The sequence below is a fragment of the Trachurus japonicus genome, chromosome 16, assembly GCF_045865225.1.
Source record: "Trachurus japonicus isolate A0001 chromosome 16, Traja_1.0".
Lineage (NCBI taxonomy): Eukaryota > Metazoa > Chordata > Actinopteri > Carangiformes > Carangidae > Trachurus > Trachurus japonicus.
The window spans coordinates 9119993-9137880 of NC_140922.1; the positions used below are offsets into that span (position 1 = coordinate 9119993).

Consider the following 17888-nt stretch of genomic DNA (forward strand, 5'->3'; position numbering starts at 1 on the left):
TAAATACATGAGGGAGAAATGAGACACAGGTGGGTAATCAACACAGGTGAGACACATAATCACAATAGGACAGGAACAGGAAGACCAGACACAGGGAATTTCACAATAAGACAGGACAAACAGGAAACCAGAGACAAACCATGACAGATAATGTTCAAATAGTCCCATACCTCAAAATTGTACCATGCAGTAAGTTGATTGTTTCAACTATTAACTCAATAATAATAAAAGAGGTTTTTAAATACGTTTTCTACAATTCAAAAAGCAGACAAGGACTAAAAGTAAAGAATGGTTTATTTTCCACAAATTTCCCTTAGCATTTTTTTATTCTGTCTGTGGAACCTTTGTTATTTCACCCCCAGACCACCAGAGGGAGACTTGTCCCACATATTTTTAGACCATTGACAAAGATTTTGATTATATACCAGGAAATCCAACCATGTTTCTATAGAGATAAGATGTCAGTGACAATCTTTCATTATAAATTTTCATCTTTCCTTTAAAAATCCTCATCAGTTTTATGTGTTGTCTCTAATTACTAAAGGGCCCATCACAAGAATAGTCTTATTTGATCATCACAACATTTTTTGGTTTAAAAAAATAAAAACAACTAAGAAGAAACTTTATCAAGAAATATCAATGTGTGTGTTATTGTGTGTGAAATTTCTTTAGTTTAGTGACTTTTATTTTACCCTAATGTAATCCTGCCAGCCAACATTACACTGCACCTTTTTTCCTCAATTAATCATTTATTTTCATTATCTAACCAGTGCTTGTAAACGTGCTCTTTAAATAAACTGGTTTAACGAGATTGTATTGTTAGGTGCTACAGTAATAATACTGTGCGGCCATTGGTTTAACCTGAAAAAATGAATAGGCTATCTTTTATTGCAACTAAATTTTGCAAAAATCCCTGGAGGGACAGCAGCAGTAACAGCAACAATGTGTACAACAAAGACAGACAACAACAAAGGAAAACAACTCGTGTTAGACAATGTGACTGAGTAATATAGCCACAGGAAAATGAACGTCTTATCTAATCTGTGATATATGCAAATTTTTCATGGCGCTACATGCCTCTCTCTGGAGGAGACGACATCATTTTTTGTCCAAGAGGGAGGCGCTACGAAGTCGGAACTGTGTCAAAGTTACTGTACGTCGACATAAACCGGAGTTGGAAGTGACTTCTTCAGACAAGAGGAGCATAAGGGCAGAGGATCAAACAGCGAAGGTAAGCAGTCGGTTCACCTCTGCGGTGACATTTGTTGACCAGAAAGGTAGAAATGAGGCTATAACATTTACCTGTCTACCGGTTAGCACGAGGCACGTCCCATTGGATACATGTATGTACTTGTCACCTGTGTCAGGTAAAGGTGTTAGGCTGTGTTCAGACAGAATGCGCTTCCTGAACTACATAGAAGTTTGTGTCTCGTTTATCTTCAGGTAATATAGTGACCATACTATGGCTAAAGAAGCGCAGCGTTTCTTCCTGTTTATGTTCAGCTGTTTTATTTAACTAACAGGGGCTGAAGGCTGAGGAGGCAGACCGGTCAGACCTTACAGTTCCCTATGTTCTCAGGCCTGTGTCGTGGGCCACTTATTTATTTTTTTATTTCTCCAATTTTGTTATCAAATATGACGCCTTACATCGAGCAGTTAATATTAATTACAAAATACAATATTAATAATCATGAAAAATAAAATGTACATAACATGGAAAGTGGCAGTGGTGATATTAATAGGGGATTGAATGTATGGGCAAATGACATTTGCCCATAATGTATGAAAATGCCTAAAATGAAGGCAATCAAAGCAGCAATGAATGACTATTTTAATTTGTGGTTACTCTTTTTGATGAAATAATTTTTGTTTAGTCTGTAAAATAACAGAAACATGTCCATATCTTATTATCCAGCAGTATACAACTTAAAAATATTCACTTCCAATTATGGGAGAGTCCTAATAAAATCAAATGATCACTTGTGAGCTTATACCACTTGTCAATTAAAACAATGAATCAATTAGGCTATAACATGTCTGATGGTTCATTATGTGATCAACTTATTGATTAATTGACAATTCTTTACTGCTCTCATGTTATCTAACATTAATCCAGCTCTGAAATATATGCTGTTATTTTATGAAGATCATTTAACACCTTAACAAGCATTTGGTTTGAGTTTGATGAAACTGTGCAGTTATAAATAGGAAAATGTGGTATGATAAACATTAAACCATTCAGAATACATGTGTTTATCAGACAGTGTGTAATATGATAATTAATAATTGTCTCTGCTACTTACATAGAAACAGATATGTGATGTTAAAATGTTCAATTGTATCAATTCATCATGGATTCCTAATTACATGTCTTTTCTTCTCAGTCAATCTACGAATCCCAAAGAGGATTTATCACGACCAGATGCTTCAAGATGGATCAGGTACTTCCCAGCCAGAGCTCAGCTTCAGGCCTACTGGAACCAGACAGCGAGGAGTTCCAGCTCAGAGTCGACTTCTTCAGGAAACTGGGTTACTCCTCAGCAGAGGTGAAGGCTGCCCTGAGAAAGCTGGGACTCTGCACAGACACCAATTCTGTGCTTGGAGAGCTGGTTAGCAGCAGGACCAGCAATGCACCCTGCATGTCCAGCTCGGACAACAATGAGAGGAGCGTAGGCCAAAAGGACCCTCTGCTACCTCCCAGTTGGACCGTTGCACCTAGAATCTCCCTTCAACACGGCGACCGAAAGAACACAGACACAGAACTGAGGCCTATTGTTATTGACGGCAGCAATGTTGCCATGAGGTAATCCTTTCTTTTTTTTCTTTTTTTTTCCATCAGTGGGATCAATCAAATGTCACAAATTTTCCGGCTGCTACGTTTTGCTAACTATACAGTACGTGTAGACAAAGATTTATAGCATCCAGCAACAATGCTTGTGCTTTTAGCAGTAAACCGCCTTTAATTAACATGCTTTGAGCAACCATCATCGTCATGCTGACATTCAGCTCTGACCCTGGAACACAGGGTACTTGACTGTTAGAAAGGGCGTTTACCTCCCTGTCTGTGCATGTTCTTTAAAGGACACTGCTACAATATGCAAATTATAGACACACACCTCAAAATCTCTGCCTCTCAATACGTATGAAGTGTCAAACACATTATTACAGTAACAGCTGGAGGGAGGGTTTCCGTCTAAGATAACATTCAAAAGGCACTGTGTTTACACAGATCAACTGAACTTCTACAGTTCCTTTTCTTTTCTTTTTTTTCTTTTTTTTTTTTTACAGTCAAATGATTTGCATTCATGTTCCCTCATCTCTTCTTTTACAGTCATGGCAACAAGGAAGTGTTCTCGTGCCGTGGCATCCAGCTGGCAGTGAATTTTTTCCAGGACAGAGGTCATAATACCATCACTGTGTTTGTTCCCAGTTGGCGCAAAGAGCAGGCCAGACCTGATGCCCCCATAAAAGGTGATAATACATGACACAAAACATTTCTCAGTCAAAGTAGAATTAATCCTATTTAAATACATTTTCAGGAAGTTGAGTGAGAAAGTTGATGCCAGCCACAGTCTTATCTGTAAGGCCCAAATTCCACATCCAGTTCGCTAAGTTTAGAGAGACTGGAAGAGGAAAGGTTTAAAATTTACCTAGTATCACTTCTTAATGTTAGTAATTAACAAAGTATGTCTGAATTGTTTAATCCCAACATTCTATCTCTATTTATTGGTGGACCGTGGGCAGACTTTGTTAACCGACTAGATGTGTCTGTTTTCAGTGTTTATGCTAAAGGGGTACTGTATGTTCATTATTTAATCAAAACAGCATGCACCAACAATTAAATAATGAGCATACAGTACCCCTAAGACTATAGGGATTATGGCAATGGCCGAATATGCCAAAATGTTGAAATACCCCTTTAAATTAGTGAGACTTTCTCCTGTACAGCTTCCTTTTTAATCAGAAATATGAAAAGCACTACCTCTTAAATGTCTTCCAACACAGTAGCTGTCGGTATTGCTATTCCTGTGTTTGTGATTTATATCAAGGGGAGTTGTGAGGTAATATTTTAGAGTTGTCAGAGGCAAAACTGAACTTGCGCCCGAGGTGCGGGGGGACACTTAGAATTATGACATTAATGATTTAATGTAAAAAGATTCCATGTGTTGTGGAGTACTGTATGATAGCATGACAGTACTCGATGGTGTGGTGCTATAGTATGGTAGAAACATGCAGTAAGGGACTCTGATAGCTGAGTCATCAACATTTTGGGGTGAACATCCAATTCTATCATGCCTGTACCATCACATTGAACAGGGAGGACCCACAGTCATGCCTATCACAATTCCAACGACAACAACTACTGTATGATATGAGGAGTGGACATTTTAAAACTGATGCATCATCACCCTGTGGCTCTCAGGATTTAGCAACTCTGCAGCCTGGGTGGAGATCTATTTTCAATCTGTGAACAAGGAAGTAAAAATCAGCCCGCATTCATTTCTGGGAAAGCCCCATCAGGAAGTACAGCTATACAGTTGTCTTAAACTTACACGCCTAGTTTACTGTGTAGTTTTCTTCTGATAATCATTTACTGCAAAGGGTTAAGTGAAATCACCCCGAGAAAAGCAAGTACTTAGTAAGAAAAGAGTGTTTTAAGTGTTTGAGTGTATTGTCAGCAGTAAACCCCTCAGGCACCAACATTGCTGTCTTTTTTGTAATCTGGTTTCTTGAATGGTTGATTTATAGATATATATATTATATATAATTTGGGTAATAAGCTTAGACAATGTGTGTATTATATTTTCATTGATTAGTCTTGCAGGTTAAACAGTAAGATGTTGTGTGTAGCCTACATTGAGATATAGAGATAGCTGTGATGCTGGTATAGGTGCTGTGTTACCTTGTCTCTGGTGTCTCTGTCATAAATGTGCCATATTACATAACAAAGCTTTATACCTTATTGTTATATAATGCTCTTAATTACAGTGTTACATGGTAACTTGAGTACTTTTTTCACACTTTTATTCCTTAGCAATCTGACCTAGACATGGATGTTTGCACTTTCAGATCAACACATACTGATGGAGCTGGAAAAACGTAAAATCGTGGTCTTCACTCCATCGCGCCGCGTTGGGGGAAAACGAGTGGTTTGCTATGATGACCGCTTCATTGTCAAGTTGGCATACGAGTCAGATGGAGTGATTGTGTCCAATGACACCTACCGTGACCTCCAAGGCGAAAGACCAGAGTGGAAGAAATGCATCGAGGAGAGGCTCCTTATGTATTCCTTTGTGAATGACAAGTAAGCAATTAGTCTGTTTCACAATTTCATACAACAAATATGATATAATGTGGTTTCCAAGGGTATATTACAGCTTCAGGGAAACTGGGAAATTGGGCAACGTTCAGCTGATTTGTTACTTTAGTGACCAAATAAGTTATTTCTGTTTTGCTTTTTTCCAGATTTATGCCCCCTGATGATCCTCTGGGTCGCCATGGCCCCAGTCTGGACAACTTCCTTAGGAAAAAGCCTTTGCCAACAGAGCAAAAGAGACAGCTCTGTCCATATGGTAAGATACTATTAGCACACAAATCAGGAAGAGAAACAAAATAGACTACAGATGCTTTTCCACACATTTTGGGAAAACATTCTTCTTCATTGAGATGACCCCTAACCTCTGTGTATGTATCCCTTTTTCTTTTCTCTCAGACAAAAAGTGCACTTACGGCATCAAATGCAAATTTTACCATCCTGAGAGAGCCAACCAGTCTTACCTGTCCTTGGCTGATGAACTGAGGGAGAAAGCCCAGATCTCTACAGTAAAAGAAGAGAGAAATGCCAGATCATCACCCAAACATCCTCAGTCTGACACTGGGCATGCTCATAATACCTGTTCCCAACCACAAGACTCTAACACAGGGAGGAAAAGTTCTTCACATCCTGGTCACGTTAGTGAAAATAAACTGGTGTACTGGGATGATCCTAGAAACTGTTTGAGTTCAAACCATATTGTCTGCTCTGGAACAGGAGGACAGAAAGATTGGCCTGGGGTGCCCCCGTCCCCCAGTCATTACTATGCCAAAATGTCTCACGAATACCTGGATTCTGGCCTGGGCTCTTTTGATAGCCAGTACTCTGATCATTCGCATTGCCCAAGCAACTCCCACAGTCTCAGGTCCCAACAACAAAGTGCACATGCTGGACCCAGACACACCTCAGTGCATTTAGGGAAAAATAACAACAGCCATTCCTGTGGTTGCTGTTCCCATTCTGTTTCATCAACAGCTCACCAACATCACCAACAAAACATGGACTCTATGGGCCAACCCAACTATCCTCCTCAAATGCTCCCACCAAATGTGGTACACCAACAGAGCCTCCCCAATCATATCCAGTATAGTGGAGGGCCCCATTACCAGCAACATTACTGGTCAGATCCCTTTCAGGGACTACCCCAAGCTAGGACTTCGTGTAGCCTCCCCTCGTCGGCCCATTCCTCCCACTCCCACAGCTCTTGTTGCTCTTACAAAGAGTACCATGCCTGGGGACAACAACAGTCTCCCTCTTCTTCTTATGACCCACAAAGGTTGGAGCTCCGGAAGAAACTGCAAGCCATCTTCAACCCACATGAGGTGGATAAAGTCATGGAAATGTTCCCACATCTGATGGATGCGGAAAAATTGGCTGCAAAGATCCTCAACCTGAAGTCTCAGAGAGGGGGATTCTGATGGTTTTTTATCCCTGCAACTAACACAAAACTTGTGTTGACCTCAGTTATATATGAAAAGTATGTCAAAGCATAGAATGTCTTGAAAAGCTTCTACAATAGCTATAGCTGAATTATTTTAAAGGTAATTGCATAGGATTTCTTGTTCCATCTTATGTGCCATTATGAAAGTGAACCTTTCACTCACTTCAATCTGTTCTTAGTTATATGCATTTGTATGACATTGTAATCAAGTGTGACCTTGTCATCCAAGTTTCGGATGTAAAGTGCCTCTAGACTGAAAGTAGTTACAACTCAGCTTCTAGAGTTTAAACCGTTGATGCATATTGTATCAAATGTGATCTGTTTAAGTTCTCATTCCATAGGGAATTGCTGTATAAAGTATTACTTATTATTAACCATCACTGTAGTTCTCCAGAACAGACTGCTGTATGATATTAACAGATATATGTGTGTATATTTACATATTACATATATATTGTAGACACTCTGCATTCAGAAAAGTATTCAGACTGTCAAATAGTATTGACAGTAAATCCTAATTTAATAAGGAAACTGAAAAAAGAAAGACTTTGGCCCAGTAAAATGAGTGTGTCATCATGTGTTTCCTGTAAATCTGTCTGCATGCCACTACATGCATACTGTGTGATAAAAAATGTTGTAAAGACAATTATTAAAATATGAAAATGATGTTCCTATGAGATTTGTCGTCTCTAACATTTTATCAGGTCATGTACTGTAAAGACACTGTTAAGACAAACCGTAAATGAAACCACATGTAAGGAAAAAATAATTCCACTGAAAATGTAAAGGTGTGTCAGACATGTGCGTGCCCCACTTTGAGTTACTAATCAAGTATGTATGTCACACCAGTCTTTCTTGAACCTAGCTAATGCCTCTGTAGGTTATTCCACAGTTAATCACAAAACGAAAACTAGTTTTTGGCACTCATCTGCTCTTACATCATAACATATTGCCTAAAACTTCTACTGGATTTCACAAGTACACTTCCGGTCAAAAGGATTAGAACGCCTCAGTTTTTCCAGCTGTTATTTTTAATTACGTAATTAAATCTCAGTCTCAGTGTTCTGACATTAAAGTACAGAACAAGGATGAAATTATCTTGTTGAGCTACATTTAAATTACACTTGTTTTGAATGTTTTCTACAATTGAAATCAAGTATTTGACAGAATGTTTGCCCCCACTACTGGCTGCTTTGCTTTTCACTTCACTGCCTTTTTTATCATTATTCTGGCAGCACTACAGCTGTACTTCCTGCACCAATGACTTAGTGTGGAAAGATTTACACACAGGGTTCGTAAATAACCTACAAAAGTTGGGGCGTCTTTTTTCTCCAGAAATCTTATGGCTTCGTATAGTTTGATTCCAGTAGAAAGATGTTGTCTTCATTGCCTAAAAGGGCCTGCTTTCTGTTAAATTCACACAATTTCTCAGTTTTTGTTGACCCCTTTTTACTTAACCAAGAGTTGATCTGCTTGAATTTTTGACATGTCAACTACAACCATGTTTCTGAAAAACCTGGATATAGCCCAGGGGGGTTGCTGTAAAACCAAGATTCTTCAGGTTAGGTTGCAAGCTTGAACAAATCAGAAGCCCATTTTGTAGTAGGTGGGTGGAAAGGTCAGTGTGTGTGTGTGTGTGTGTGTGTGTGTGTGTGTGTGTGTGTGTGTGTGTGTGTGTGTGTGTGTGTGTGTGTGTGTGTTTGTTTCGCAACCTCAGATTCTGGTTCTCTACTGTTACTTATTAATCAGCTGGTCAGACCACTACTTTGGCCTAAAATGAAATATTTAACTAACAATACTGCTGATAAACGTCTAGTAATGAATACAGCTTTTTTGTTGGCCCCATGTTACTTCCTCGAGAGACATTATAAAAAATGACAATGAGTTAATTCAAAAATGTTGACAGGCTAACACACTAAACTAGCAAATGTTAACATGCTAATCTAAAACACCAAATAAAACACTATAGCCTACCTTCTAAACTAAAAGTGCTAGTGTAGTGATCCCCGGTCAATTGATGGTTTTTTGCTTTACAAGTATTGAGGCATCGTTAGGTTTTCAGCTCTTTTAATACATCGTAACTGTCCATCAACACTGTAAGAGCTGTTCCGTGAACATAAAATGTATACAAATCAATAAATGTAGCTATATACAACAAATTCATGAACACAATAGCTATCACTAAAACATCAGAAGACACAACAAACAATACCTTGTTTCCATTTTGACTGGGCACTCACAAGATATTGAAATTTATGTAGCAAAGCACACTCCTTGTTTTATTTTCAGTTTACTCTCTATGACTGTTAACTTTCTCCCATTATATCTGGAGTTCTGACAAGTTTATATGATAAAGATTCAAAATAACAACATATATGGAATAATGATGATGATATTACTAATTATAATAATTAAGATCAGAATATATAATGAATTGTAAATAAAACTCACACTGTTTTATATGTCTTTTACACTCCCACCAAATTATAAGTGGTTTATATAATATACAAAACATAAAACACAATTTTTACATGGAATTACTTTGTATAAAATAAATACATTAACACAACAGCTCTTTTCGTCCTTGCTTAGTCAGGAAAGGAACAATCCATCCCGCAGTATGTGAATGGGGGAGAGGATTCCATCCATTCTGTGGGGATATCGCTCATTTTTTGCCCTACTAGGCTACATGTCCTCTTAGTCTCCGACATATTACACAGCAACAAGGATGTAACTGCTTGACTTAAACCTGGGATCCAATAGCCACTGGCCCAGATTTCATTGATGGTAAAGCCTTTGCCCTGGTGTTTAACTCTTTCATGGTATTGTGCAATCATCAGTTTTGTGATATGGTGCTGCCTGGGAATGACTGTGAGGTGCTTTCCTGAGCTAGGAAGGGATGAGCAGTGCAGTCTTCCTCCCACCTTGAGCACAGCAGTCCAGGAAGAGATCAAGATGATGTAACTTGTTATTCCCTGGCAATAGATTTCCATTGCTTAATGTCTTTATTTATTCTGCAGTAGTCTTTGTTAATAATGTTTGAACCTTTTTAACTTCTGGATCTCATGTTGGAAGATTCACAAGTCCTGTTGTGTTTACATGCCAAGAGAGGTCATCAACTATTTGTAGTCCAAGATACTTGATGCCCTCCAATCTCTCCACTACACTGCTGCTGGTGTTGAGGGTTGCGTGTTCCAAACGTGACATTAAGAAGTCAGTAGTCCTCTCCTTAGTTTTGTTCAGGTTGAGCACTAGGGTGTTGTCCATGCACCAGCTCTCTAGCATTTTGACCTCCTCTCTGTAGCTGTGTTCATCCTTTCCGTGGATGAGTCCCACTACTGTGGTGTGTCATATCCACAAAGCTGACTATCAGGTTGCCCTCATGTCTGGGCACACAGTTGTGTGTCAGCAGTGTGAACAGCAATGGACTGAGCACACAGCCTTGAGGGGATCCAGTGCTCAGCATGATGGACTTGGAGGTGTTGAGGTCTTTCAGTCAGAAAGTCTAAAATCCATTGGCAGATGGTGGGATTTTAGTCCAGTTGAAGTTTTCTATCAGTCACTGGGGAATTATTGTATTGAATGCTGAGCTAAAGTCAATGTAAAGGTTCCTGCCGTAGGTGTTTCTCTGTTTCAGGTGAGTGAGCATGTGTGCAGGGTTGTGAGTATTGCATCCTTTGGTGTGGTAGGCATAGGCTGGTATGGATCCAATGTTGTAGGGAGGCAGGCCGTGATATGTGGTTTGATTAACCTTTCAAAACACTTCATCACTAAGGGGGTCAGGGCAACAGGGCGATTTAGACAGGTCATTTAGTCATTTAGACAGGACACAACTGGCTTCTTTGCAGCTGGTATCACGGTGAAAATGTTAAAGCATGTGGGGACAGTGGCTTGACATAGAGAAATGTTGAAATGTCAGTCAGCGCATCTGTCAGTTCATCAGCACGGGCCTTCAACACTGGGCCAGCTGCTTTCCTTGGGTTGGCCCTTGCCAGGTTTCTCCTGGTGTCATTCTTACTTTGACAGAGAAGGAAACAATGTTGTTTCCTTCTCTGCCTTCTCAGGCAAAAACACTGTTTTTTCATGCACTCATCAATTATGATATTTTTGGCTATTTTTCTTCCTTAACATCTATTCTTTCATAAAAGTCAAACGAAATGGTAGAAAATCCACATTAAGGTGGTTATTTTACTTCATTTTGTCTCTTTTGTTGGTAGATTTCTCCTAAATTCGCCAAAAGTTAGCAGCTACTGTGACATACTGTGCTGTGCTTGTTGTCTGACCCATGTCATGTCAGGTATCATTGTAAAGCTCTCTCTCTCCTGAACAATGATGTAGGCTTCAAAAATTGTCATCTCCTCCGTATCCGCAACCAATCGTAAAAGTATAATTAACGAATTAACGATCTATGGAATTTTACAGGACAAGTCTTTAAAGGCCATTTTCTCAAAATGAGTTTTTCCTCAGACTCTGAACCCGAAATCTCCACTTCAGCAGCACTTGGAGACACCAAACCTTCCAGTTTTATTCCTGTCCAGGGGATTGTTGATATATCATTCAGAGCCTGATTTATACAACATTTTATTCCTAAAAACATGGCAAAATTGGATTTTTTAGGGCTGGTGACAGTATTTTCTCATTTACAAAGTAATAGAAAGAGATATCCAAAATCCCCTCTGTAAAAACTTCTGACTCTAATATGTCAACAAAATGAAACAAGAATTTTGAAAGAGGCTTTATCCATTTTTCAGATTTCGGGTCTGGAAATGTATGCAAATTAGCGCATATTTCATCAGATATTGCCTCATTTACATATTTAAACATACAATTTGACAAAACTTGTAATACAAAAAATATTTGTCTTAATGTAAGTGATAAACTTGGAAAGTTTCATGGTGATATCTGTTATTTAAAATTTTTACCCTATTCACCTGGGGTGTCTCCCCTTAATGTTGGACTGAAGTGAAACTGATAAACAGCAGCTCACCCCACATCTTTGACACTCACGTCCCATGTTGTGATAGCCTATGCCTCTTTAGATGTCTGATTCAATTGCAGATATCACCCAACATGTTCATCAGTTGTTGTCTACAGTAAGTTAGATGTCTTAAGACCCATGTCGTTCTCTGGCTGTTGCTTTTCTATTTGACTATTTCAAAAATGTCAAATATGCACACATGATATCCAGCAGGAGCCACAGCAGTAAGTGTAACTGAGACAAACATTACCAGAAAGAGTAGAGAATTAGAGCTGACTGAAAGTAAAAAATGCTGTGTGTGTGTTTGTAAAAGAAAAACAGAAGCAAATTAGTGTAATCTTTAAGTTTCCCATGAATCTACAGTAACGGATCACCTCTACCATATTTCCTCCACTTGTCAAGAAATACGGGGCTACGGGACTTTTTCACATTAATTTATTTGCATGTTGATGTTGTGCAATTGCTCCACATTGTCATGTAGTCAAATTTTTAAGTGTCAAGGCAAAACAGACTGTAATGTGCTATGTTTGACAAGATGTGCTCAGAGTTATGTGAAAATCCCTTTTGGCTAATATTTGAGTGTCACTTTGACCAAGGAAAAAAATGTTTTTGTTCACATGTTTTTAAGGCCAACAGTTCTTGCCCCTTAGGTCAATTTTCTCCAGCTTGAACTTGAAATTCTGAATTTCTCTGGTGGACTTCAATACCTTTCTACTTGTTGTGGGGACGGACTTGCATTTTTATTTGCTCGGAGAAAGAACAGCAATTACACTCTATACTGCAACTGTTAACATTACTGTACCCAGGCTTCACACAGTGCTTTTTGAGGTATGTTCATTGAAATAGTGTTTTTTATTGTGAATATCAATTAAATTGATTCACACACAAGACACATTTATGCATATGATACAAAAATGTACTTCATTACAACAAGGTATCAGATCCATTACAGTCTCTTGTTTCAGTTGGTCTTCTTTTACATGGGCAGCTTGGCATGATACACGTATTTTTTGTCATTCCCACGCCATCAGGAGTTTGTGGAATGGTACAAAGGCTCCATATCCAGGTTTGCTGCAAAGGATTGAACCAAAATTTGAAACTTAATAAACTCTGAAAAATCAAACACAACATTTGCATTCACACTTCATAATTTGAAGGTTACATTTACATATTATGTAACCTTTTGATGTGTAGGAAAATTATGTAATTTCACTACTTGGGTTTGTGAAGAAAAGATTCCATCAAAGCACGGTTTCTGCCACAGAAAGTTCTGTAGGCAAATGAGCTCACAATTCAGCTCTGAACATCACACCTCATGCTCAAGTTGAGCGCAGCCTTATTTGCATATCCAGCTCTGTCATTCAAGTAGGCTACACGAGATTTGCTCAAGTATGTCTAGAGGCGTTGTTTGACTGTTTGACTTAGAACTAGTGTTGTGTCTATATTCACAGCTACCATCGCATGTAATTTTATATGTATGTATTTGTTCATTTTTATATTTTACTCATCTTTAGGAATCATTATGTGATAACAGATGAATTTCACGGACCAAAAGTTAAATGTTTTATTTAACTGTATGATTCTGTTTTGATTTACAATAAGACAACAGCAACTTCCCAAGCACATTTGTAACTTTTCTATGCGTTTGAATTGAAATGATCCCAGTAAACCACAGTGAGTGGAATCATAGTTGTCAGGTTGCTTAACCTGAGACACACTGAGAAACCACATGTTGTGTGTGATCCTTACAGCGAAGGCATGAAAGGAACTTACCATTCAAAGTAGCTGTATCCCCTGTGGCTTCCGTCATGCAATCCATGATCAGGTGTCTGCAGCTCCACCCCAAGGTGGAGATCTGCCTCCCCCTGCAGGTGGCCCAGGAAACGAATTGTTCCTGTACTGATCCGTCCAGATGGCAGCATGATCCTGACCCGGTGACCTAGCTGCAGGTCCATGGGAGAGTGGGGGACAAAAACCCGATGAGGCCCATGGGATGTCCTCCATGATCTCACACTAAAGGGGCACATGGATCGGTCAGTCGGTTAGTAGCACAATAAAGACTGAAATGGAAAGGGCAATTCTGGAGAATGTCTTGTACGTTGTGCAGCACTTTGGGCAACTAAGGTTGTTTTTTAATTTTGCTATATAAATAAATTTTGAGTTGAGTTGAGTTGAGAATGTAAAATGTTGGCTTTAGTACATATACGTATATACATTGCCCGTCACACACTCTAATATTTGGTTTGACCGCCTTTAGTTTTGAGTATGGCATGCATTTGCTGTGGCATTGTTTCAATAAGATTCTGCAATGCCACAACATTTATTTGCATTATTTCTTTGCCAAGATCTTATATTGATGATGGAAGAGTCGGACCTCTATGCAAAGTCTTCTCCAGCACATCAATGGGCTCAAGGTGTGGACTCTTTGGTGGCCAATCCACTATTCTTTTAATATTGCATTGGACAGTTCTTAGCCCAATTTTATTAGATTCAGCAATCTCCTTAGGTATTTTATTTGCTTGATGCATAGCAATATTTGACCCTTTTGAAACAGATTAACATCTTTTCCACAACCACAGGACGAGAAGCCTGGTTAAATAACTTCTTCTTCATCTGAAACATACTCATCCATGCAGTACTTATCCAATGGGAGGCTCTTACCTATTAGCTTATTTATATTATTTTTTTATATTATTATGTATAGGGAGAGAGGTAGATTTTTATTTGACTAAATTTGTAAACCAGTGCATAGGTTTCTTTTGGACATAGCCAGTCTGGTGTGTATCCCCCATTTCCTGTCTCTCTGCTAAGTTGTCCCAGCTGCTTTTTGTAGTTTCATGTTTGCTGTATACCTAGTAGTTGAAGATGGAGATGAAGATGAGACAGTTCTTGAGCTCAGTGCTGAAGATGAGGAGAACTGACTGCTTGACAAACTGCTTGTAGAAGTATCATGTCTTGAGGACACCTCAGACCCTCTCTGTTGGAACATCTGTCTTGAGAGGCCACCTGTACATTAGAGAATAGCACTCAGTATCATGACTGAATTCAAAGTCTTGCATGAATGAAAACATCTGAATATTATTGTCCTTTACTTGAGCCTTCTTCAAACACATCTCCATTGTCCACGCCTGACTCTCCTTGGTCATAGCAACTGCCCACTCTCACCAAGACCCCAGCTTCAGTGGCCAGCTGGGGAGAAGGAAATGATCATTAATGAAGTTATAAACACAACCTCGATTACACACACACACACACACACACACACACACACACTGCACTCACAAACACACCTGTTGACGTAGCTCTTCCTGTTTTCTTTGGAGCTCTGCAAACCTCCTCTCCCATGACGCTCTCTCACATACAATCCTCGTCTTGAGTGACAGGATCTCTCTCTCAGTTTTGGTCAGTCTTTTATGAAGGGCAGCTGTCCGGTCAGGGCTTCCTGGTATGGCTGCAATCGCTTTACTTTCATAACCTAATTAGACAGAGTCATATAAAGTCATCACATCATATCTCTATTTACATGTCTACTGGGGACATGTAAATTAGGTTTACAGTAGGATGTAGACAGACCTTATCAAAGCACTTTACCCATTAGGTAACACTTTACTTGACGCCTATCTCTATAACACATTATAACCATACTTATAATGAGTTATAATGCAGTTATAGCACTGTATAACTATAATTATAAACACTCATAAATTATCATAATGCTTTACAACAATAAGCATAACACACTATAAAGCATTTTATCATGACTTATAAGGTCTGGTATTGTAATAGGTTATAATTGTTAGTAACTCACTGACAATGACCAATCGATAATGCATTATTAATATAGTTATAATGTGTTATAATTGGCTTATAACATGTATAACTATCATTATAAACACTCATTAATTATCATAAGGCTTTATAACAATAAGCATAAGACATCATAGAGCATTTTATAATGGCTTATAAGGTCTTAGTATTATAATAGAGTTATAATGCTCTATAATGTGTTGTGCTTATTGTTATAAAGTCTTATGTGATTTATGAGTGTTTATAATGATAGTTGTATACGTTTATAAGACAATTATAACACACATTATAGCTATATTTATAATGCATTATAAATGTGGGCAAAATGTTTATAGTGTGTTATGATTATTGTTATAAAGCAGTATGATAAAATTAACTAACTATAGTAATAAACTGCATTATACCTCATTATAAGTATGGTTATAATGTGTTATAGAAATAGGCGTCAAGTTAAATGTTACCAAACATCACAGCTTGTTAGTTTATTTGATCTAATAGACATAACAATCAGACTTTTATTAATAGTAGCTCATTTCATTTTCATTTGCAAAATGAAGTAGATTAAACTGAAATTGAAAGCAAAGATTTTATCAGCCAATTTTTAAGACAGATGTTTTTTCTGATCATTACCTGCATGTTGTTTCAGCTGTCGGCCTTTCCCTTCTGTAATGTGTTTTTCCCTCGGCAAGAATTTGATTGCATTGTATGGGCATATCTGTAAGGTTAATTAACATGACGTATTCACCATAGGTATCAACCCTTGCCAAAGCTCGCTGCAAATGAGATATCCAAATTTCTGAGAACATGTGCTTACCCAGAGGAACCTGCAGGTGCACAGTATCCCCTTGACTGTCCATGTAAACACAGTCCACAAGATGTACGTTGTCATGTTGAATCATGTTCACCCCACATTGTATTCTGACTGTAGAATGAAAGACATATAGAAGTTGAAATGGTATCAGATCTCTACATTTGCACTCATGATTGTGTTTTGATTGAACTGTGGTTGAATGAGTCATGAGGATCAGGACTCGGCTTCTACAGTAAATAAGCTATGCCATCCGTGGGCGGATGCAGCCATGCCGTGACCTCATCCACTGAACACACAACAATAATGAAAGATTACCACTGGAAAATGTACTGACCAAGATGGACACTGACCTGTGCCAGAAGCTGAAGTGTAGATTAGGAGGAAACAAATCCATGTGAGGTCATAAGAAAATGATGACTCCCATTTCTGCTTAACAGGCCATGACAAATGCTAGGGTGTTGCACAGAGCACACCGACCTGTTGCTGCTCACCAAGTCTGTGTGAGCAGTGCTGCTGACGACTGCTGGGTAGGTAAATCTTCTCTAATCTTCTTACTTATGCAGCGACACAGTGCAGTTGCATCCAGGCTGCTTAATTTGGCCCACTGAGCTGTAACTATAAACAATGTGAATGAGACTCCACATGCAGTGCAAGTGTTAAACCTGGTGCAGGAAGGAGGGTTCAGTGTCAGCAGCCATTTGCTGTGTGTGTCTTTTGACACATTCAGTTGTAAGGGCTCAGATGGTTGTTAAACAGGTGATTTTTGTGTTTCTTTTTTAATGGAGAACAACAAAAACTACATAAACCTTTAACCTTCGGATTAAAAAGTCAAACTGGGGTGATCTGAGTGACTGTGACCTTGGTGTGATTCCTTGGGCCCAGACTGGTTCATCTGGGCGTTTCTGAAGCTTTTCACACACAACAGTCGCCAGAGTTTCTACTGAGAATGGTGCAAAAAGGGGAAAAAAAGAGGTTCAGAGAGCGGCAGTTCTGTGGACAGAAGCACTTTGTTGATTAGAGAGGTCAGAGGAGAATGGCCAGACTGCTTTCATGAGCATGACAGTGAGCCCTGTGTAGTTCAGAGCCCCCCCACTCCCACCCCGTCACTAGATCTGAATCCAACAGAGAACCTTGGGGATGTGCTTCAGCAGGGGATTTGCCGCTGGACTGGGGCAGTTTCCTTTCGCTCATTGGTGATTCTGCTAAGGAGGGTGTGTTTTTGGTTTTTGGGTTGTTGTTGTCATTAATCAGCAGAAAATAAGGGAAACTTTGAGAATCTGACTGCTAGTGAACTGTCTTGTCTTGACTATTAATTGGCTACAAAGTCCAAAATCAAAGTTAAAAATCAGAGTAATAATCTATGTGTCACTGTCCTATTGGATATGGACTGCACTGTAATAACAAGGGCCCTAATGTTTATCCTTGCTATTTATGGACACTGTGGCTTGTCCTGGAAATGCAAATCTTTCCTTCTTTCCATATTACAGTAATTATTTTTTGGGCGGTTATACATATCAACAACCTTAGTGTTAGAAAG

General features: G+C 38.9%; 2 protein-coding genes across 3 annotated transcripts; one reads left to right on the plus strand and one right to left on the minus strand.

Moving 5' to 3' along the window:
* Positions 1-2384: 2384 nt before the first annotated feature.
* zc3h12aa (zinc finger CCCH-type containing 12Aa) lies at positions 2385-7422 on the plus strand. Its single transcript, XM_085801092.1, has 5 exons — positions 2385-2803; positions 3332-3471; positions 5071-5305; positions 5467-5573; positions 5714-7422. The coding sequence occupies exons 1-5, from the start codon at positions 2433-2435 to the stop codon at positions 6730-6732; spliced, it is 1872 nt and encodes a 623-aa protein (XP_085657218.1). The 5' UTR covers positions 2385-2432; the 3' UTR covers positions 6733-7422.
* A 5067-nt stretch (positions 7423-12489) lies between these two features.
* Positions 12490-16829, minus strand: LOC146971679 (uncharacterized). Of its 2 annotated transcripts, none has more exons than XM_085803309.1 (8): positions 16702-16829; positions 16355-16462; positions 16171-16255; positions 15024-15208; positions 14826-14922; positions 14586-14739; positions 13507-13740; positions 12490-12804 (listed from the first exon to the last, which is right to left on the minus strand). In XM_085803309.1, exons 2-8 carry the CDS (start codon positions 16427-16429, stop codon positions 12747-12749), a joined length of 888 nt encoding a protein of 295 aa, XP_085659435.1. In that variant the 5' UTR covers positions 16430-16462; positions 16702-16829; the 3' UTR covers positions 12490-12746. The 2 variants fall into 2 exon arrangements, with proteins under 2 accessions (XP_085659435.1, XP_085659434.1); XM_085803308.1 differs by having other exon boundaries at positions 13507-13746; positions 16702-16825.
* Positions 16830-17888: the final 1059 nt, after the last annotated feature.

Coding starts and splice junctions, on each gene's coding strand:
- LOC146971679 (XM_085803308.1), bottom strand. CDS start 16,429: ATGACAACGTACATCTTGTGGACTGTGTTTACATGGACAGTCAAGGGG. Junction 13,747..14,585: donor TCTCCATCTTCAACTACTAG/GTATACAGCAAA, acceptor GTGCCCCTTTAG/TGTGAGATCATGGAGGACAT. Junction 12,805..13,506: donor GGATACAGCTACTTTGAATG/GTAAGTTCCTTT, acceptor AATCCTTTGCAG/CAAACCTGGATATGGAGCCT.
- zc3h12aa (XM_085801092.1), top strand. CDS start 2,433: ATGGATCAGGTACTTCCCAGCCAGAGCTCAGCTTCAGGCCTACTGGAA. Junction 3,472..5,070: donor ACCTGATGCCCCCATAAAAG/GTGATAATACAT, acceptor TTGCACTTTCAG/ATCAACACATACTGATGGAG. Junction 5,574..5,713: donor GAGACAGCTCTGTCCATATG/GTAAGATACTAT, acceptor CTTTTCTCTCAG/ACAAAAAGTGCACTTACGGC.